At 42.1% G+C, this 23324-nt stretch overlaps 1 protein-coding gene across 1 annotated transcript in view; it reads left to right on the top strand.

The window, feature by feature from the left end:
- ank2b (ankyrin 2b, neuronal) overlaps positions 1 to 23324 on the top strand; it is a 102653-nt gene that overhangs the window by 58224 nt on the left and 21105 nt on the right. Inside the window, exons 25-42 of the mRNA XM_070930280.1 lie at positions 3810 to 3951; positions 4368 to 4379; positions 4963 to 5050; positions 5985 to 6088; positions 7466 to 7504; positions 8839 to 9063; positions 10771 to 10869; positions 11960 to 12114; positions 12230 to 12441; positions 13233 to 13437; positions 13531 to 13627; positions 13725 to 13953; positions 14658 to 14783; positions 14924 to 15046; positions 15692 to 15724; positions 16041 to 16062; positions 18707 to 20839; positions 21278 to 23323. Coding sequence (XP_070786381.1) covers positions 3810 to 3951; positions 4368 to 4379; positions 4963 to 5050; positions 5985 to 6088; positions 7466 to 7504; positions 8839 to 9063; positions 10771 to 10869; positions 11960 to 12114; positions 12230 to 12441; positions 13233 to 13437; positions 13531 to 13627; positions 13725 to 13953; positions 14658 to 14783; positions 14924 to 15046; positions 15692 to 15724; positions 16041 to 16062; positions 18707 to 20839; positions 21278 to 23323 — 6090 coding nt within the window. The remainder of the gene's footprint in view (positions 1 to 3809; positions 3952 to 4367; positions 4380 to 4962; positions 5051 to 5984; positions 6089 to 7465; positions 7505 to 8838; positions 9064 to 10770; positions 10870 to 11959; positions 12115 to 12229; positions 12442 to 13232; positions 13438 to 13530; positions 13628 to 13724; positions 13954 to 14657; positions 14784 to 14923; positions 15047 to 15691; positions 15725 to 16040; positions 16063 to 18706; positions 20840 to 21277; position 23324) is intronic.

Consider the following 23324-nt stretch of genomic DNA (forward strand, 5'->3'; position numbering starts at 1 on the left):
TCAACCCCACAGCATTGAGAGCCATTGATGATGATGATTTGTCAGACGACCCCATGGATATGGAAGGTATTCAGCCCGGTGCCTTGTGTTGAGGACTTGCTGTACTGATTTAACCAGGAGTGGGGTAGTGTGTTATGCATCGCGAATGAGCCTGTACTAACTACTGTTTGGTTAAATACTACAGTACTAACTGTGATATGATGTGTGGATACCAGTGACGCAGAGAAAGTGGTTGAAGTTGAATTGAGCCTGAAAGATGTCCCTCTTGAGGAGCTTCTTATTAGAAATTCAGTGTTTCCTGAAGTATATTTAAAGGAATAGTCTTGGGCAAATGCAATTATTCGCTTCCCTTCCGAATTCGAGTCATTGTGTTAAGTAGGGAGCTGGAGTCAAGCTAGCTAGCATAAAGACAGGGGAAACGGCTAGCCTGACTCTGTCCAAAAATTCAAAATGACAGCTACAAACAAATGTAAAGCTGACTAATTAACATATTGTAATTTGTTATATGTTATATGTTTTGGGATTTTAAGGGAAGTTTCGTGCCTGGCTATCCGTTTTCTCCAGTCTTTATGCTAAGCTAGGCTAATTGCCTCTCAAGTCCAGCTCCGTTCGTGTTCAAATCCATCGAAAGCAATAGTTTGCTATATGCTGAACTATTCATTTAAGTGCTGGACTGAATGTTGTTGAATGTCTGCTAGTGGGTATATTCCCCAAAGTGTAGAAAGCTACACTTTGTAGTGAAAATGTTTATCCTCCAGAGAAGTCAGAGCAAAGAAACAAATATAACAGTAAAGCTAATCCCTGAAAGACTTTACCCACGGTGTTGTCACTTCAAAGCCTTTTCCCCAACCCCACAATAAAACATTAGGAAATGTTACTAAGCTAATCCGTACTTGAGCTCAGGCTCTATTAGCTGTATCAAGTGGGTGTTCGCATTAGTATGACAAGATTCATTTGATGTAATAGCCCAGAGATGGTATTTTCGAGGCGTAATTAGTGGGTTGTATGTTTTGTTTCTCATTTCAAAATACAACAGTGACCTACTTTGAGGAGAGAGTTAGGAGGACGAGTAGGGAAACTCAGTCAGGGCCTGAAATGCCCGACTTTGCTGTAGCTGTGTTCAACTAAACATGAACATGATAGCTCGCTGAAAGACATGTTTCTTTATTTTAAAGTGCACTTGATCTCCTTCTTCCACTCTTCCTTCTCCAGGCAGCCAGTATACTAATGGCACCAGAACATTTCTGTCTAACTACAGTATGTTTCCTACTTGTTATGCGGGCCTAGCACAACGCTTTCTGCCAGACCTGGGCCAAAGTCAACCACAGCTCCTGCATTCACCGCAATATCACATGTCACTCTCAGGCCTGTGTTACCTACCACCATCTGCTGCGCTGGAGGTTGGGATAATGTGCAAACAAAACCTGAGCGGAATAGTTGTATTTCACAGCAGACATTTTGACTTGTGATAGTAAGAAAAGCACACGTATTGCTAATAACATCAAGGATGGGTCTGTTCTAGTCAAGTGTCCCCGGCAGGCCGTGACAGTGTGACCGTGGGCCAGCATGAACACTGCCGGGACCCTGAAACTGAGGCAGCTAAATGGAATTCAGTCATCAATCATTTGATTATTTACACCTGTGCCTAGAAAGGACAATAAACTCAACAACTTCCTGCCTCATAATTGTGACTTATTATCTCATAATTATCAGGTAGTTTCATATATATCTATAAACTATCTAACTAGAACCCCCCCCCCCCCCCCCCCCGCACAATTAAATGTCGGAAATGGGCTCCTATATATAGTTTCTATATAATGTATATATAATTTTATTTATATAACCCAATATGTCACAAATGACAAATTTTCCTTAAGTGGCATATGGTACAATGAGCTACCACCGGTGTTACATGGTCTAAATGCAGTTTCACAGGCTTTTTGTACGTAGCTAAATCAAAAATACATTCTGGGGAAAAACTCACTTCTTACCATGTTTTGGAAAATGAAATAGCTGGAGGTAAAAGGGTCAAATGAAAAGATATTGTATATTGGAAAATTAACATATCGATCCATAAATACTAGTGTACCAGCAATGCGTTTGGAGAACTAATACCCTAAGCCAAATGTCACTATTAATAATCTTTATCCTTCGTTGTTATTCAGGCTACTTTACTGTGATTTAATAATTGTAATATCCAAATGAATCGGGTGCTGAGCAAGGCCAAAGGCAATCGAAAATTCAGAGTTACTTGTGTCTACGATGTCTATGTCGATGTCTAACCCATCGAGATGAGACGCAAAGTCACGGTAGAGTACGGAGGAAACATCCTAAATACATTTAGTACGCTGAAAATGTTCATGTTCAACTGTACCATTGCTACTACTACTATAACTACGTCAGTAGATTGTTCTGTATTTCCATCAAAAATGTAACTCATCTATAACATCTAAATGTCTGTTATAAGACTTGAATTTCTCTTCTTGTTACGACACAGGCCTGAGAGGGGAATTCTTAATGTGATGCGCAAAGTTCCAGCAGTCCTCTGAACATGCTGATGCGGGACATCTTGGCCCAGGTTAACCTGCAGCCGAAAGCGACGCTACCCCCTGCTGTCCACTAGTGGCACAGCAGTAGAGCTTTGACGCTACAGTGCAGATAACACATGGCTGTAGAGAATGCTGCCACAACATGCCTCTGTTTGATGTGAGACAGCACTGGGGGGAAAAAAAGAAAATGCTGTTTACTGCTACTGCGCACAGACTAGAATGATAACTTGTGAATAGAATATATTGTAGTAATCCTGTAGCATTATCTCAGGTGCGAGAAACTGAATGGTAAGTATGCTAACACCATATGCTGCTAAGCTTGCTAAGACTGGAGGGTTTGCTCAGCAGAGTAAAGTGAAACTGACACAAAATGGATTATACTAGATAAATCACGCCACGCAGATATGTATTGACCGGTATCAGCTCAGTGTATCGGTATCAGCGGTTATATATCAGCTGATAAATGACAAGAAACTGAAGTCCAGACATGTTTCAAACAGTGTCACCATAGTTTGTCCACCAGACAGCACATATCGATAAAAAATCCCTGCCCAGTACATTTCTTGGTCACAGTTATTGAAATAGCAAATTTAAGGGAACCTTATAAAAAAAAGTTTATTTCTGCATTGGTCGCCTAAAGATTATACTGTTAGTTAACAGAATAATCTCAACAGAAGGTCCACTTACTTGTTTTTGGTGTGTAGCTTAAAACAACATCTAATAGTCTTCGCCAGCAGAGTGGAATTTGCTCTCTCTCTATGAGCAAACTCAGGAACCATGTGACCATGCAAACTCTGTCTGCTGATGAATACCTTTAGGTGCAGTTGAAAGCTCCCGAAATCGTGTCCGATTATCTCCCTCAGCAAATACATTTTTGGATTTCCACGTTGGTTTAAAAAGACATTAATGTTGTTAAAGATAAAGTTTACTCTTGACCCTGGAAACAATCGAAAGCTCCTGAACAGCTACTAAATGGCGTGATTGTTTTGCCAGCTACTTTTTCATGTTGAATGAATTATATTATTTTTTTAAATGTCCAAATCTACAGGAAAAAAGACCTGCTTACCCTATTTTCGTTAGTACTAATTGCCCTATATAACATGTTAGCACTGGAGCTACCTTTGGATAATTTGAGGTTCATATCAATCAACGGTAACCTGACCAATAACCAGCTGCCCTAAAAGAGTGTGTGTGTGTTTTTTTTTTTTTTTTTTTCCTCATTCATGGACGCACCTCCACCCTTCTCTCCGCTCTCCCAAGGCGATGACACGATGACAGGTGACGGAGGGGAGTATCTTAGGGCCGAGGACCTCAGGGAGCTGGGAGACGACTCCCTGCCGGGACAGTATCTGGATGGGATGAACTACCTCCGCTTCAGCCTGGAGGGGGGACGCACCGACAGGTACGTCAAACTCCGTCACGTGTTTCACTGAGCTAACAAGCAGCCAGAACAACCTGGTTAGGGGGGTTCAGGTATGTCTTTGGTAAACTAAGTCTTTGCGTGGGTCGTGTCTGACTCAAAAGCAAATGTGTATGCCCATCTGCTTCATGCAGAACAAATACTCCACAGAGCAAACAATTGTTCCTTGTGTTGTTTTAACATACAGTGTAATATTTTTTTTTAGAAAACCTAAATCCTTGTTATGTTTCTATGTCAATCTGGTTCCTGATATTTGCTGTGTTTGGTTGTCTGCATGTACTAATGACACTTTTCCTGTCGAGGACAACAACTAACTGCCTGTATTTTTATGTGTGTGTGTGTTTTGCAACCTCTCCTGCTCATACTTCATCGTTGGTCTCCTTGTCATGCCTCCATAGTCGAATGCAAAGGTATGTGCTGACGCTGACCACATATCTGGCCTTTTTTAAATCTTCAGCACTGCTGAGATAACCAGTTTAACAGTCTCCCTGGGACTGGATGTTTTTTTTTTCCCGATTAGATATTTCCTGATTTAAATCCGAATTTAGTTTTTTGTAACCACGCTAGACATCTGCTCTAAAGGATAGCAGGATCGTAATGACTTTTTAATCATCAGGTTGAAACTTTCAATTTGTCGAACACTAAGGACATTCTCATCTTCATTCTCACACTCTTAGTCTTGTTAATTAGCTGTGTGTTATATTCCGAAAACTGTAAGTTTCTGAGACAACACATGGTGCTGGTAAATCTTTTTGTTTTGGCAACGTTCCCGTGAGGTTGTTCGTGTCGAGTCAACACCAACGCGAAACATAGCCGTTATTTTAGCGTCTGCATTTAAAACGTTTGGAGCGATACCCAGCCCCAATCTCCATGTGTGTGTAATGAGTCCACAACCAAGATGTACTTTCCTCTGTAGTCCTCATGAATTTCCCACTCCTGCTGTTAGATCCGCGAGCTTCACTGGCTTCACTGCTTTCTTCTTCTCTGCCGCAGTTCGGACAGGTCCTTCACACCCACCCACAACAACTACTACTCCCCTAAACATGAAGGCATGATGGATGAGCTGCTCAACTGTCACCAGGTACGACACCTCTAGCCTTGATAGTCACGTGGCAGTATTTAAAAGTTCTGTTACTTTATACTTCTACTCCACTACAGAGGGAAATGTTGTACCTTTTTTTTTTTTTTTACCCCACTACATTTATTCAAGTTACTCTGCAGCTGTAAAAAAACAGTGAACTGTTACAGAGGTGGTGCTGTGCCTGGAGCACATGACCTGCTGGGGGGGCGTGGCTGAGGGCGGTGACTGTATAGTTGTGACATCACAACCTTACGGAAGTCCTGACGGCTCGTTTCAAAGGCATAGTGTCTGAATATGGGCTGTGTTTCATTTCTCCGTGGACTGAGCGTTTTGATACTTTCCCAGTATTCACAGCACCTAGACCTGCTTTATAATCAATACAGGATTTGTTTTGGTAATGGGAGTATTTCTATATTGTGGTATTGGTGCTTTTTATATATATATATATATATATATATATATATATATATATATATATGCGCAGTAAATTATCCCAATACTTATTTGACCGCTGATATATTTGAAAGTTCTGCACGGGTTAATTTTGATTATACATTGCATATTAACTGCTCTGTATTGATTATAGTTAATAAGGACCTTCCATAAATCTGGGGACTTGCAAAGGACAGATAACAACAAGTCAAAATGGCCACAATATCCTGACTTTTAGCCTGCAAACTGTTGAATTTGAATCTTCCTGTAGCCTTCAGAGAGGTTTCACCATCAGCCGATAGAAGTAATGAAACCTGATGGATAACTTGAGAAGCAAACAAGTCTGGTTGCCTATGACTTAGTACTGACACTATCACCTGAATGACTGAGGAACTTATTTCTTTTGGCAAGGAAACGATAAAGTCATTATCTTTCAGCTAGCATTGCTACATTCAGTAATCGCTGGTATTTGTCTAATCGGAGGCTCTGTGTTTGATTGCAGGTTTCGTCGCTTGCCAGGGAGAACGAGAGGGATTCGTACCGTCTGAGCTGGGGCACAGAGAACCTGGACAATGTGGCTTTATCCTCCAGCCCCATTCACTCTGGGTGGGTACCGCACTGTCAGACTGGAGGAAATCATTACGAATAAGGACAGGAAACGAGAAAAAAAACAAAACATGTTGAACACACGTGGGCACGGGAGGAAACAGACAAAAGTATTTGAATACATATGCATGCACACACTGAAACATCTCCTGAATATGCATTAACCCAATCTCATCAGGGTCCTGATCGCTGAGCTGCTATTATATTTCAAGCACGTAATTACATTTAATCCATAGCGTTTCTTAAGTGGTTAATTAAGTTAATTTAAAATCAGCGTTTTCTTAAGTAGAGTGCTTCCTCTCACTTGACAGCTGTTACTGAGAATACATTGTACCTCTGCAGCACGGCACATTAAGAAATGTAACAAATGATTTTGCTGCAAAGTACCTGACCTGTTGTAGTTTGTCTCTAGATCCTCCCTAGATGTGTTCCTGGATAACAACACAATCACAAACAGCAGTGATAACATTTCAAATGAATATAGTGGATGGGCAGATTTTGACATTTCACTCCGGCGAGTGCTTGACGGCGCTACCCCCTTCCTGTCTCAACCCGGCGTGGGAGTGAGATGAGAAGATCGATGTGAATCTCATGTCTGTGCATTAAGTAGGGAGCAGAAAGTTCAGGATGTGATTAGCCTGGCTCGCTGATCGGCGTGCCATCTTGTTTGTTCAATCTTTACACAAACAGAAATGTAAAAATGACGATGTGTTGCACCAGGAAAACTGTTTCTTGTTGAGGCTCATACTCGTCAACCGTCTCGGGCAACCTTGCGCTATAGCCCGACACGCTGCCCAGAACTACTTGGGCGGAGGTTGTTTGTCACGTAACCAGCACATAACTCCCTCTAAAGCCACAAATGATCTTTTTTTTTTTTGCAGATTACCAATTAAACAAATTGGACACAACGCCTTAACGAGTGAGCTTTAGCTGCCGCGGCGAGCTGTTTGCCCCTCCGTCCAGTCCTTATGCTAAGCTAGGCTAACCATGCCCTTACTCCGTGCTCCATACTTACTTGCGCAGACATTAGCTTGATGTTGACCTTCTCATCTCACTCTTAATAAAATACATTCCTTTAAGTAACAAAGGGAAGCAGAATATCGTCCATGTACTCAACATATTTTGATGAAAGTACGATGAATACTGGTTTAAATCTCCACTACTCTCCTCCAGTACGTAGGCAGTATTGAAGTTTAAGCTATCATGTCAGCGCTTGTCGAGCGCGTTACTGTAGATCGTGGTTTAAAAAGATCTCTGCAGCTTCTTCTGACTTTCTCGTGTCTGCTCTGTGTGTTTTCCTCTCAGGCTTCCTCTTATTCTGAATTGTTTCCGCTTGACTTTTGATTCCTCTCTGTCTGATGTGGTTGTTGTTTTTAGCCATTCTTCTCCGTGCCCTGATCATGGAGACCACAGCAGGTGATCCTTCTGCTCCTTGGTTCAATCACTCTCCTCCTCACCTTCATCATTCTCTTCCTTCCCTCACAGTGTGCTCTCCTGGTGGAGAGGTGTATGTGTCACTGTCCTCAACAGACATTGCCTCGAACTGTGTGGTTCACAGTGCGTCAAGTCATTCAAATCTGGCTTAAATTGTCCAAATATTTCTGCCCATTTCCCAGAGTGTCCGCATGGACAGATCCTGTGAAATGGCAAGTTAAGGAAAACAAACCTTTAAATTGTGGGCAAAAAGAGGCAGTGCAAGTTGAGGACATGTTTCTTGATTTCATACAGTGTCTTGTGAATTGTGCATTTCCACTAACATACCTTTCATGTTAGCCTAAGGAATATTTACATATACAAGAAAATGACCTTGGATCTCCCTTGGTCTGATTGACAAGCTAGTTTTCTTTTCTTGCCATATTAAAATAAGCCACTATTTGCTGCTATGTTTCAGCCAATGGAGGATAGCAGTCTTTGTCTTCTAACGGTTTACTGGTCGTCTTGTCGAATTCAATAACACGTTTTTATGCCTCTGTGTGTTTCAAAAACTGTGTCGTCAGCTTACCTGAAGCCAGGCAAGGGTCACGTTAGAACTGGGTGTGGTATCAAAATTGTAATTGTCACCTCATCACGCCCATACACTCCCCTCCCCCCTCCTCATTGAGATGTGTGATCCATACAGTATTTGCCTCTTTGCATGGGAAGTGACGTCAAAGAGTCTCGAGCTGTGAAGTCAGCGAGTGTAATGCATCTTAACAAGATTTATGGAGATGGAGCCGTTCATCATCGTGACCATTCAGTGTTGAGAAAATAGACACCAAAATATGGAGCAATATGGCCCCAGTAGATCATAAAATATGATGAGTGACAGTAAGAATACAGTGCATACACCTTTTTGGAACAATATAACTTTCAAAAGAGAAAATACTACCTTGTTTCTCTTTCAATTTAAAAAGTCAAATTCATTGGATTTACCCCATAAAGCTGACGTTGCAAGGTCCATCTGCAGTCCAATGATTAAACAAAAAGTAATTATAACCACAGTTGATAAAAACAACCCCCACACAACTGCTGTTTGCTGACAAAGGTGGATTATTTGGTTGAAAGCTCCACGGTCCTGCATAGTTGGACGTGTGTATAGAATTTTGGATTTGTAACCACTTCAGGCAGCTACGAGCTCTCAAGAGAAACTGCTAGTGTTAACACTTGGGCAAATAATCTACAAAGTAGCTTTGGTGTCTGTGTTCTCATCACGTAATGGGATCAATGATGCATGTCTTTAATTTGTGGAAATACCTCCTGTTCCACCTCAGCTTCCTGGTCAGCTTCATGGTGGACGCCAGGGGCGGGGCCATGCGCGGTTGCCGGCACAACGGCCTACGCATCATCATCCCGCCCAGGAAGTGCAGCGCGCCCACGCGGGTGACATGCCGGCTGGTGAAGCGGCACCGCTTGGCCACCATGCCCCCGATGGTCGAGGGCGAGGGCCTGGCCAGCAGGGTCATCGAGGTGGGGCCGTCAGGAGCCCAGTTCCTCGGGTAAGGCCACACAGGGATGAGTGACGGAATGAATGAGTGCCTTGGAAGTTAGTGGATGTACAGGAAAAGGGAAGGCAGAGTCTCAGAAAAGGTAGAAAAAAATGTGCAAAATATCAAAAGTGCAGGAGCCAGCAGGTAAACGTATTAATACTAGATGGAGATGTATGATTTCATTGCTAGTTAGTGGTACATTGGAAACATTTGTGTGCTAGTTTCTGCACGTTTTCACTTTGTATACATCTTTACTCAGGTTTGGATATTCTATGCCAACAACCTTTGAAATTAAAATGGAAAATGGAATTTGAAAAGTGTTTGATATCTGTTAACGATGCATCTCTAGTGTTAGAGGAAAGATGAAAGAGAAGAGAAGAGAAATCAGGAAAGAGTAAAACAGGAAGAAGCGGTCCGACCTGTAGTACATTATCTCTACATTCAGCCACATTGACACTGATTTTTTTCTAATTTTTTATCCTTTTTAAATAAGCTGCCCTTTTTCTTTCAGATTAATTTAACCTCTGCCTCTAGCTTACTAAAACTGTTTCTGTATCTGCTCTTGCTTTCTCCCAGCACCAGGGAATCTGTTAATCTTTGCTCTTCAGCATGCCCTGTTTTCTTTCATAACAGCTGCTGTCTAACTCTTTTTAACCGTATCCCTAACCCTTAATGAAAAAAGCATTATTAACTCCACCTCCAGTATATTGCACCATGATTGGTTTGATATGTGGCCTCAAATTCTGCCCTTTGCTGGTAATGTTTGAGACAGTATAGTATAAAAGCATATAGTATCCATGTAATGTCAGTTTTGCCCATCACCCATCCAGTCATCAGTACCTTCCTGACATGTCGGAGGTTCTCCCTGACCAAAACTACTGAAACATGTTGTTTTTATTATAATGTTTATATGAAATGTTTGAGTATTTAACTCTGCAGTGAAACCTGCTTCTCTCAACCATAAGATGATTGATCCAATTATGAATGTAAATTATCACTTTTTGTTTGTCATTTGGCATGAAACAGTTGAACATTTCTTACAGCATATTTGAAACTGCAAAAATGTCCTTCCTGGCCTGTAAAAACTTAGACATATACAGAGACCCAAAGTGACCAAAATTATTTAATACAATTATCATTAAATTATATGTATTTAGTTAGTTCATCCTTTTTGTTTTTGTAGCAGGTCATTTTCATGTAATTCCAGCATTTTTTATTTTAAAATGTCATTTGTTTAATTTTTTTTCCCGCAATACAATTTGCTTTTGGCTTATTTAGGCTAAAGCGACAACCAATCGCATTCCTTGCCATTCCCTGTTTGTCTTGATTGACAGACAAAGACTTTGTGTTGAAAAGCAGCTTTATGAAAGAGAAATTGCGTTCGATTTTGGAAAACTGTTATTTTGTAATAAAAACTGCTGGAACTTAATAAAACTGACAGTGATAATGACAGGAAACAGGAACTCATTTAAATATCGTGTTTACATTTTGTATGTATGTATTCACGTGATTATTAATTTAATAGTTTCTTATTTATTTAATTTTGAACACCTTTGGTCTCCGCAGACATGCAGCTAAAAACTACCACAGTGTTTATAATCTCACTCAACTGGTTCAAATCAGTCCACAAGGTTCCTATTTTGCACCCAAACCAAAACATTGTGTGTGCTCTTTTCTTCCTCACTGCTGCGTATGGACGCTTGGTCGATCACACAGTAAACTCCACCTCCCCAGTGCCCCTCCACCTCTTAATGAGGGAGAGAGTTTGGTTAGCAGAATCCTCCAGCTCGGCCCGCCGGGGACAAAATTCCTCGGGTAGGGTGGAGAAAAGAAATCAATGGTTTCGCATATGAAACAATCCATGGATGCCGGTCTCAGTGTTTCCCTTTACAAACCCTTCCATTAGATGTTATTTTGTCCATACGTCACTGTGTTGTCGTGCTTGCGCTAGTGTCTTGCACCCCACTTCATCCGGTACATTGCTGTGACATTACTTTGCTGTTTCTTCTTTTCTTTAATCCCTCTTTCCTGCTGAGCCTTTTCCATTTCTGTGTTAATATTTCTTTTTGATGCTTCCTGTTTTCATAATAATAATGATAATAATACATGTGTTAGAAGAAGTTTTTGTTTTCATTGTTTATGTGTGAAATTTAAATGGTTTTGTGGCCTGTGAGGAGCTAGGAAACCAGGTGAAATTCGACTGCATGGTGTGGTTTTGTGGTATTGCCCCTCCTTGTTATGTAAATGTTAAGTTGACCAACAGGCTAATTTCCCAAGTGTAATCACAAATTGGAAATTTTGGAGAGTCTGGCATACTCATAATCTTTGGCCATTTTCCTTATGATTAAGCTTTTCGCAGGAAAATTACACATTTAAAAGTTTTTTTTCCACCGTTTAGAGTTAAGACTTAAAATAAAATGAGGAAGTTATGTCTACGGATACAATCACATTACATAAATTCAAGATACTGAAAGCAGCTGGCGAGCACTAGCTGTCAAATAACAGATTTGAAAATGTAGTGTTTAATGTCCAAAATGGCAACAATAGAAAAGTAAATGATCATGTGCTGTCAGGCCAAAGAACCCTCTAAATGTCACATGAAAATTATGAAGTTGTGCTTTAATGTGTTTGTCCCATGTTGGATTGTACTTGTAGCATGCTTCTTATAGATATGTGTTGTAGCTAGCTTGTTGTGATTATGCATTGTTTATGATCAGGTAAGTAATAAAGTAATATTATCAATATTAGATATAGTCAATCTACAAGAACATTTTTCTCAAGAGAAATGGGAAAATCTAAAGTCGACACTGAATAATGGTCTTGGCCAAGAATAATCCAAGTAAATTAGATCAGGTATGACATTTGGTGTTTACTTACCCACACTACCTGACCTCTACCCCTCCAGCCCTGTGATTGTGGAGATCCCCCACTTTGCTGCCCTGCGGGGGAAAGAGAGGGAGCTGGTGATCCTGAGGAGTGAGACTGGAGAGAGCTGGAAGGAGCATCACTGTGAACACACCCAAGAAGAACTCAACCAGATACTCAACGGCATGGATGAGGGTCAGTCTCTTTACGGTGTACCAGAAGGCTGCACCATGAGTTGAGGAAATTATATATTTATTCCTACATTAATGTCCCTGACACCTGTCATTTTCTGCCCCCCTCCCCCTTCCAGAGCTGGACACGCCAGAGGAGCTAGAGAGGAAGCGCATTTGCCGTATCATCACTAGAGATTTCCCACAGTATTTTGCGGTGGTGTCGCGCATCAAGCAAGACAGTAATCTGATTGGCCCTGAAGGAGGCATCCTGAGCAGCACTGTCGTGCCCCAAGTACAAGCAGTTTTTCCCGAGGGTGCCCTCACCAAGAGGATCAGGGTCGGACTGCAGGTAATCTACAAAAGCCTCAGTCTATGGTCCCTCTTTGATATATACGTTTACCTGTTTTGTCGTATTTGTCTTTATCATAGTATATCAAGAATATCCCTATCGTATTTTGTCAATCCTATCCATGCAAATCCATCTTGTAGGATGCTCCAGTGGATAAGTGAAAAACATTTACCTGCTGGTGGCGTTGATGAAAAGTAAAAGGAGCTGCAAAGTGGTTAGGGTTCATACATGAATATCTGTATATTTCACGGCAGTCCATCCAATAGTTGGGTTAGTTGAGATATTTCAGTCTAAATGAAAGTGGTGGATCAACCAACTGATGACCAAAGGACATTACTATCCCTGTTGCCAGATACAACTAGCGTGGCAAAAAATACATTGATGAAAGAAATTATTTATTTCAGGAAAACGTCTTTCGAAGCCACTATTCCGTCTTCAAATGTGTGGAAGAAGTAATTGCATGTATCCTAGTAGCTGAGTTTGTATCAGTTTGATCAGTGTTTTAGTGTGCAATACATTTCTTGGATGGAGATGGTCCTTACTATTTCCTGAAAAAAGCAATGTATTTTTGGGTAATTCCATTCCATGTGAAGGACAGTGCCTTGCCCAGCGTTAGATGGTTGTTGTATATCATAGCTTGTCAGTTGACAACCTTGGTGCAAAGTTCACTGCAGCCAATATTTCAGTCTGGAGACCATCCTCAGTACATGACCTTGCTCAGACAATAACCCTGTGTATGATTTATTGACAAATGAAAGTGAGGTCGTTGTTTACTCTGTCTACTCTACCAGGCCCAGCCAGTGAATGTGGATGTAGTGAGGAAGATCCTGGGAAACAAGGCCACCTTCAGCCCCATCGTCACCCTGGAGCCCCGCAGGAGGAAGTTCCATAAACCCATCACCATGACCATCCCTGTCCCCAAGAGCAACTCCGACCCGGTCCTCAATGGATTCGGAGGGGACACCCCCACCTTACGACTGCTCTGCAGTATCACGGGTTAGAGCACGCACACACACACACAATATGTGAATAGACCAACCAGAGACATTCTCACATTCTAATGCGTCAGTCTTGTGTTCGTGTGTGCAGGTGGAACAACGCCTGCTCAATGGGAGGACATAACAGGAACCACTCCGTTAACGTTCATCAATGACTGTGTCTCCTTCACCACCAATGTGTCTGCCAGGTAAAAGAAAACAACTCAATCTATTTCCTGATTTCAATGTGGTGGCCAACAAAGACCTAACCCCACTGGTTCTGTCCTATCCCCTTATGCTCTCTAGATTCTGGCTGATAGACTGTCGGCAAGTCCAGGAATCTGTCAACTTCTCCACCCAGGTGTACCGAGAGATCATCTGTGTCCCATACATGGCCAAGTTTGTCATCTTTGCCAAGACCCACGATCCCATCGAGGCCCGACTGCGCTGCTTCTGCATGACGGATGACAAGATCGACAAAACCCTGGAGCAGCAGGAGAACTTCACCGAGGTGGCCCGCAGCCGAGATGTAGAGGTGAGGCAGGAGAGCAGAGTCTCACCAACTACAGCTGTTGCCATGATGAAGGTCCACTTGGAGAAGGCTAGCTCACTTCACTTTAAAAGCTGCATTAGGTACCAGTTAAAGGCATAGGATCGTGGCTTAACCTTGAATACAATGAACTGCAATAATCTAGACACGGTGACGTGAAAGCATGAATAAACTTCTCAAGACCAACGTGAGAAACGAAAGACCTGACTTTAAGGTTAAAATCGGACAGGGAGCCAAGACTCTTCTGTTCTGTCGAGTGGGGGTGGACTTGGGTAAGGACCAAATACAATTGTCTGGTTCGTTTCCATTTAGCTTGTGAGCGTTTTGAGACTTGATTTCTGAGAAACAGGATATTAGGTGATGCAAGTTGCCTTCCTCACTGGTTTTTACCAGGACATAGATCTGTGTGTCATCCGCAAAAAAAAACGGCAAGTATATTGAAAGCAAAAGGTGGCCCAGGATTGGTTATAGACCACTCAGACCACTACTGAAAAAATCAAAATAAATGTGATTTAAACCTGTATGAGGCAGTATCCCTGACACCAACACATTTGCAACACGATTGCTTAGATTATTAGCTTAGCTTAGATTATGGTTCTTCACCACTTAGGGCTTGTGTCCACATACCGTTTGTTTGTCATATGTTGTTATTTAGCCCTTTTACTCACCTGTCTGTTTTTATTTCTCAGGTCCTGGAAGGCAAGCCTATCTATGCAGACTGCTTTGGAAACCTTGTTCCCCTTACCAAAAGTGGCCAGCACCATCTCTTCAGCTTCTTTGCCTTTAAAGAGAACAGACTAGCACTCTTCATCAAAGTGAGCGCTCTTCGTCATTTGTTTATTCCACAAAGAAGCATCCACAGTTTTTATTTTATGCAAGTGCAGCAAGAGTTAGTCAACACTACTTCATTTGTATTAAATTGACTGCCTCATGCTGAACTGCTTGGCTGTTGCAGATCAGAGACAACACTCAGGAGCCGTGCGGCCGTCTGTCCTTCATGAAAGAGCCCAGGAACTACAGGTCACTCACCCAAAATGCCATATGCAACCTCAACATCACCCTCCCATCATACAGCAAGGTAAGGGCACTATGCCGTTGTGTGACTCAACAGAGGATGCTTTCTGTTGCACATCTTGTTAGTTCTTGTCAGTAAAAGTGGCTGTCGGCAGCTGTGATTTAAAATGAAAAGCATAAAATACTCTAGTTTCCCTGTGCCACTGTAATATGCTCATCTCCCACTTATTAATCACTACACTATTCCAATACATAACACCAATTATTTTCTATCTTCGTTGATATTCCTGAGTATAAATTCTCATTTTTCTTATATGTATGTTTTGACATTCCAAGAAGAACTTAACTGTGAAAATTGACTTCCTGCCCAGTGAGCCATCTTCAAGGCTGTACTAGGCAACATTACAGGCTGGTGGCCTATACCAAATATGTTGGACTTCAGATGTCTCGCAATGTGATGGCTAGTCTGGTTAGCATGGCTAGTCATCAAAGTATGATTCAGGCTAACGAGATCTGTTTTTACATCCAAACGCTTTGCCTAGCGCAGCTTTAAAGACCGCTCTGGCTTTCCCCTGAAACCACACTGACTGGTTGTCCTCGTTTCTATGGTAACCATACATTGCCCCCTGTCTTTTTTTTCTCCCTTTAATGTTGCTGTTGTTTCTATCTGTACATCTTTCTGCTTCTTGCTGCTTCTTGCTCCCAAAAGGATTCCGATTCAGACCAAGAGCAAGAGGAAGAGGTAAAAGCTGCCACCGCGACCCGTCTCTCTTCTACTAACTAGCTCTGCTGACCTATCCTGTCCACTCCACAATGGACACGTTCACAAGTAGTCAGATGTTAGATATTTTAGATACATTTTTCTTTTTGTGTTTATTGTAGTAGATTAGATTGTGATTTGTCAGTGGCATAGCTCATTTTTGCTGTTGTGTTATGTGTCCTTTGTGGTCTTGTTCCTGAAGTAGCAATTGTAATGGTAGTAGTCATTTTAGAATATCCAGCACATATAGTGGATGAAACAAGACTAACTGTGATCCATTTTCGGTGTTTTTTTCCAGACCAGCAGAACGCTAGAGAAATGTAAGACATTTTTTCCCCTATTTTCTTTATAACTTGTACTAAAATAGTTGCTTTTCTATAATAATACTGCACATCTGCATGTCTTTATTAACCAACCTAATATGACAATAACACTGATACTGTATGGGTGATTAGTCTAATGTAGTTAAACAGAGTGTGCAAAGGAATAACCACACTGATACACTGACACCACCAGCTTAGCCCTTAGCTTAGTTGTAAACCATATACATCTTATCAAAGCCCTTTAAGCTTCATGTTTTTTTTTTTTTTGTCTTGTCGAACAAAAAGGCCTTACCTGCATCTCCCCATGTCAATGTTATGTTTCTCCTGAGGCTTAATTCACTTTTTACTTTGCTTTTTTTTTTTTTTTTCACACCTGCCTCAATGTCTCCAATTTAACTCTTTCACAATTTGAGATTGGAAATATGGAGACAGAGTTAGACACTGCCATCTACGTATGTACATGAAAATCAAACTCATTCATACTGTGGTGACGTTTATGTGGCAATGGCCTCTAATTTTGCGCTGGCCAAAAGCTTGCAGTAGCACCAACACAGTCACAATGCCGTTTTTGTTTTGCCATTATGCTTGTGCCTCATTTTTAAACAAACCCGCTTGTGTTGAAGTGGGTGGAGTGATGCAACCGGCGTAGCGTTCATCCTGTTCAGGTGGCGCAGTGCAGTTTGACTACTGGCTTTGGCATAAAAGCGTTCAGCACAAAGAACAAAACATTGTTGTGGTTTAGTACACAATCAGACCTCTTTAAAATCACAAAAAAAACAACCTTTCACGTATTTTGATTTTTTGCATCTTTCTGTTTCATATAAATTTTTTCAGTACAGATTTAAATGCACATCAAAATACAACTTTTGATAGCATTAAGTCAGACTCTGTACTGGTTAGATCAATGAGAGACTCTTACCAATAATGTCATTCACTACTGCTTGGGGGATATTTCAGTCCCTTACAGTTAGTTAAATAACTGTAGCCCTCGTATAGCAGCAAGACTGGAATGAGCTCAGCTTTTAAAGGAGATGAGAGGTGATGTGATTTGTCATCACTGAAGCACACCTCGACACTGCCTTCATCTTCCTAACAATGTGTTCATCCTGCTGCGGCCTCTCAGTTTGTGCCATGCTGTGTCATGCTTGTGCCAGCACCTTTCCAAAACTATCTTTCACACCCATGTGCACATATCAGTTCCTGAAACTGGGTTCTGTGTAAGCACCCAGTTCCAGGATATTAGAGGCCAGAATATTGGTGTTCCTCCAACTGTAGTGTAATGGTGAAGCAACCCTTCTAAATCCTTCCCCCTTAGTCCTCCTTGCCTTGTTCATTTAGTAATGTGAAAATGACTAAAATAGAAACTGCTAAAAACAATATACTTGAGCAATATACCAAGGCAAATTCTTTGTACGTGAAACCCTACTAGGCAATAAACCTGTTTCTGATTCTGATTTAGATTAACCTACTATAATAAAACAGCCCCTGTTATATATGGACATACATGGATAATATGTTATTGATTAGAAATCCATGTATATCTTTTCAGGAGAGTTTAATATAGGAAATATATCTTTGATATAGACGATACTGATACTGAATGTCATAGAAGTAGTTGAACCAAGAACTCACCACATTACTGAATGAAGACAAGCAGCTCTTGATCATGAGCACCTCTTATTCTCTAATTCTAACAGATTTAATCAGTACACTGAACTTTCCACTCACTCTTTACCAGGACCTTTCCATCAGCACCTCCCTTTGCTTTGCATGGAAATAACTTGCCTTACATAAATGTGTATGCGTGTGCTTGTATGTCTGAATGATTATATGTAATGTCTTGTTAATGAGAGTTCATTTGTTTTTTTTGTTGGTGTGCCAATTCTGGAATGTTCCCTCACAACACCATTTTCTTATGTTTTGTGCACAGTTTTTTTGTTATTTCAGTTTTCATTTCAGTCATATTTCAAATGTTTACTGAAAGATACGACTGAATGGACGGCAAAGGGAATTAAAATATTGTCCCTCCTTGCAAGATGTCTTTTTCTAGTATTCCAGAGATCCTCCTTCCTACTTAGATTTTGTGAAAGTAAATTATCTGCTCAGTCTGAATGAATAGCATGGCATCATATTTTGTTTAAGTTATCACTGGCTTTCTTTGATAGACACAACTAGCATTCTGAGTTGTTTTCACATTGACATTTGTCATACATCCGAGCAATCTTGAGATGTCTTGATGTTTCTTTGTTTCCTTTGTTGTCCCTTCTTCCATTGTACTTGTTGGTTTCTTGGTAACCTGGTCTCACTCATTGTTGGTACAGTTTTTTTATGTGTTTTATTTTTGTTCTATAGTTTTGTCTTGTGAGTGTGGGTGCACTGAGTGTATAAGCAAGTTATTTCCTGCTCATGTCATTTTCCATCGGTATTATTTAGCCTTTGCCTTTCCACAGTTCCCCAGAGACATGAAAGAATAAGCCCAATTCCTCTGATACCCTGATGTAGAACCCATTGTGAATTTGTTGTCCTATGATCCCTGCAGTGTGTTTCAATCTTATCCTGACCACATTCTCCGATGTCTGTCTCCTTTCATTTGAATTTTTGATTTTCTTTACTCCTTACTTGTTGTTCTTCCATATGGAAGATGAAGAGACGGAGACATCAGTCCTGAAATCAGAGCTGATTCGAGAACCAGACCTCCTATCCGACGTGTCAGAGATGAAACAAGATTTGATCAAAATGACTGCCATCTTGACTGCAGACTCCACAGAGAAGTCCCCTTCCTTAGGAGGGTGTGGTCTAGAGAAAGGGACTGAGGATGTCTCTGGAGAGCCATTAGAAATAATGGAGAAGGACTTAGAGAAAGTCAAAGAGGACCTAGAGAAAGTCAGCGAGATACTGAGGAGTGGAACATATGAGGGTGAGGCAGCAGAGGAGTTAGCAAAAGCAGCTAGAATGGCAGAGGAGTGGGTTCTCCTCTCAGACAGTGAGATAAAGGAGGCCAAAAAGATGGCAGCCCTAGAAATTCAAGAGCCTGTCTTACGTGAAAGTAGAGCTAACAGAGGAGCTCCAAGACCCAAAGCCATAAAGGACAGTGGTGACCTTAAAGAATACCTCCTGGATGCACCAGTAAGCTCCAAAATAAAAGCTAAAAAAGAGCCAGCCGTTCAAGAGAAATTCACTGATGTTGTACTGCGCAAAAGTTCTAAACCAACCACTCCAACCAAAGTGCATGACAAAACAGCTGCTGGTGAAGTTAAAAAGCCAGTCAGAAAGAAGGGGAAAGACCAGGGGCAGGCAGAGGAATCGACAGAGGCAGGTGCCCTTCTACGTGTGCCTACAGCCCCTGCCCCAGCATCACCTGTGTCCCCAGTGGTTGAAGAAACTCCCATTGGGTCAATAAAGGACAAAGTCAAAGCCTTACAACAGAAAGTAGAAGCTGAGCAAAAGAGCAAAAAGGTCACTGGAAGCAAGCCTTCACAATTGCCTGTTATGAGCAAACCCTCTCCAAAAGCCAAAGAAAGCCCTAAACCAAAACAGGGCGCCCCTAAATCCCCCAAAGCTGAATCTGAAAAACTTGAGGAAACCATGTCTGTTAAAGAGCTGATGCAAGCATTCCAAACGGGGCAGGACCCCTCAAAGAGAAAGTCTGGGCTATTTGAACTCAAAACATCCACTACATCAAGATCAGAGAAAACCACAAAATCAGCTATCCATTCCAAATCCATGACCAAAGCAATAACCTCATGTATCTCTCAAGAACGAGAAGTATCTTTGGATTCCAAACCTCACAAGAAAGAGACCACTCAGCAAGACAGAGAGAAAGAAACCAAGTCAGTTGCTGCCGCCCATTCAACGGAAACTGTAGACTTTGGAAATGGTGGCCTTGATGATAGCTCTGACAGCTTAAAACATGAGGGTGTGGCAGACTCACTAAGTGCCAGTTCTGGAGATGGAACTCCTCATCTGAGCTCTGAGGACAGTTACAAACATGAGGGTCTAGCCACTCCAGGTACAAGCCCAGAAAGTCTGTGTTTTTCTCCCAAAACTGGACAGCAGACCTCTACAACTTCGGCAGCAACTGCCACAACAGTCAAAATAGAAAATAAAGACACAGAGAAGTCTGGAGACTCTGGTGTGGGGACCACTGGTGACCATCTGTCTACAGAATTGACCCTCCCTGTCTTGTCCAGCGAGGCTGCAGATGACCACACTACAAGTGAGTCCATATCTGTTAGGAGGAGCGAGTCTAAGCCTTCTAGACCTCAAAAACTTACAAAGAGAATTTCAGAGACTGTAGAAACTTTTCTTAGCGATGACGAGAGCCCTGATCGTCAGCTAGCATTGTCTTTAGTTGATTCTCCAGCCTCTAGATCCTCTTCTCAACGTCATGAAAGCTTAGAGCTGCCTTTAAAACAAGACTCAGATGCGCTCAGCCCATTAGCTGATGACTCTTTGACAATAAGCCACAGAGACTCTCTAGAGGGTAGTCCTCTCATGGAAGAAAACTCCTCCCATAAGTCCCCAGACTCCATTGAACCCAGCCCAACCAAGGAATCACCCCCTCATGACTCCTTAGAGAGCAGCCCTGTAGAGCAAAAAAGCCACCCATCCTTTCCATCAGCTCTAGGTCCACCTAGTAAACCCTCTAGCCATCCAGAGTCCTCCAAAGCTACAGAATTCTCCCAAGATGCTTTGCGTGGTAGGCTGCTTCGAGACCATGAGGCTAGTGCTGATGATGACAGTTGTGAGCAGACATCTCAGATGACAAGTTCTGGTAAGAGTCCCCTCTCCCCTGACACTCCTAGTTCTGAAGAGGTAAGTTATGAGGTAAACCCCAAACCCCCTGACCATACATTCCTCTCTGTTCCATCCAAATCGGCTGTCATCCCTGAAGACCCAGAAGAAGAGGATACATCAGACAGCTGTGAAGCTAAAAGAAAAATCACTCCAGAGGAGAAGATGTTTAAGATGGCAGCCAAAATAAAAACATTTGATGAAATGGAACAAGACGCAAGGAGCAAAAAGAACTCTAGAAAAGATTTGTTTCCCTCAGCAGATGCCAAAATAGGGGATGACAGCTATGATACATTAGAGCCCACAAGTGAGAGGCTTTCGCAAAATGAATGTGGGCTCAAAAGACCCGCTGAAGATTCAAAGTTAGCTCTTTCTGTTGATCCCCATATTAAAGTACAACCTCCCTCTCCTTTTTCAGCAGGTTTGCATGATGGATCGCACAGCAAAGAGATCAAGAACACAACAACAACAACAGCCAGTATCACTTCAGAGGGACCTCACTCTGTCTCAGACCAGCACCATTCAAAATCAAAACTGGAAACTGCACAGGAACAAAGAGTCCCACCATCTGCAAAAGCTGATAAAGGCCAAACTGCCAAAAGGGCTGCATCAAACACTGAAAACAGGACTGACGAGCAAAAGGAGGAGTGCTTAAGGAAGTCAAAAGGAAGCGAAGAGTTAGGTGTTAGCAATCTACCGACTGGTACGCTAAAACAAGGTAGCAATGTAACAGATGAAGTGAAAGGAGATCAAAAGGGGCATACAGGACCACCAGAGGCTGGACTCAGTGCAACTGTTGCCACAGGTCAAACAAAGGAAATGTTCAAACCGGAGGTCTGTATCTATGATGACACAGAGGAGGATGATGAGGCACTGGAACCTCCCAGAACTGAGTCAAAAGGTGTCACTGCAAGGGTAGACACTGACTCATGGTCTGCCATGCGGGAAGATGATGCTGCCTTTGCAGCTCGTGTCAAAGAGGAGGAACAGAAGATACTAAATCTGGTGGTGGACCGTCAGTCTCTGCAAGCAACTCCAGACACAACACCTGGTAGAACACCAACAGAAGAGAGCACTCCTACCAGTGAGCCCAACCCTTTTCTATTCCAAGAAGGGAAGCTCTTTGAGATGACCCGAAGTGGTGCTATTGACATGACTAAGAGGAGCTATGAGGAAGAGGGAGGTGGCTTTGCCTTTTTCCAGATAGGTGAACAGCCTTTAGAGGAGCCTCTCTTAGAAGAGGCCAGACAAGAAGGTATGAGATCAGCAGCAGAACCTGAAGTTGGCCTCAACCTAACATTAGAGGTTAAAACTGAAGAGATTGAAAAATCAAAAGAAACAACTGATTCTCAGCTTCAGTCCCCATCTGAAGGTGATCAGCCAGCCTCTAAAGCCGATGCCTCAAAATCTAAAATCCCTAAAATGGGCATTTCAGCTTCAGCCAAATCCTCAAAGAAAGATCAGACATCCCCTGATGGTCTAGAAACTAAAACAGACAAAAATGTAAATGAAGGATGCTTAGATTTAGACTCAAGTTCCCCTGACCAAATGATAACGAATGTACAGACAGCAGAAACTACTGTCACTAGATCAGTTTACTCTGAGCAGGGCCAAGAGTCTTCTGATTCCTCTCCAGAGGAACTACAGTCAGTGATAGAAGCCCCCAAACCAACTGGCAAGTCCAAACAAAGTGCTTCTAGTAGTGTTAAAAAGACTCCAGTCAAAACACAAGCTAAGTCTGCTCCTCAAGGTCGGGGTAAATCCACAATTCCCTCTCCATCTCATGCAACCTCCTCTTCAGCCACTCTTAAAAAAGAGGCCTCCTTCACTTCTGAGTCTAAATCTAGAATTCCCATCAAGGCTAGCTCTCTCAAGCCCGATTCTACTGTCAAACGTGCTGAATCTACCCCGGACAAAAAGCTTAAAGTTCCTGTAAAAAAGGACACAAGGAGAAAATCTGAGACAGATGCAGGTCCTTCTGGGGATGCCAAAACCAAGACACCATCTTCCAAAGCCAAGAGCTTCTGTGAGGGGGAGTCTACCAGGCCATCTGGTAAAAAAGAACAGGGTCGCCCCTTGAGTGCTGAGGCAGCAAAATCTAAAAGCTTCCAATCCAGATTGCCAGTCCGAGGCAAAAGTGGTCAGTCTTCTCGTTCATCAACACCCACTAAAGAGAAAAGTGAGCCATGCAAACAGTCCATTGAGTTCTTTGAAGAGATAAGCGAGGAAGCTGCAAAACTTGTGGCAAGGTTGGCACAGGCAGAGACAGAGAAAGAACAAGAGGCTGCAGCCGCCAACTCAGATGATGAGAGCAGTCTCATTGATCCATCAATCATAGAAAGAGAAACTTTCCCTGAGATGCAGTTCCCTCCCTCAGGAGACGTCTTTCCCATTAGACCACTGTGGGACGACCCTGTTGAGACACAGATGCAGCGAATCCCAGATGATAAAGTCCAAAGTCAAGG

Source organism: Enoplosus armatus, chromosome 23 (assembly GCF_043641665.1).
Source record: "Enoplosus armatus isolate fEnoArm2 chromosome 23, fEnoArm2.hap1, whole genome shotgun sequence".
Taxonomy (NCBI): Eukaryota; Metazoa; Chordata; class Actinopteri; order Centrarchiformes; family Enoplosidae; genus Enoplosus; species Enoplosus armatus.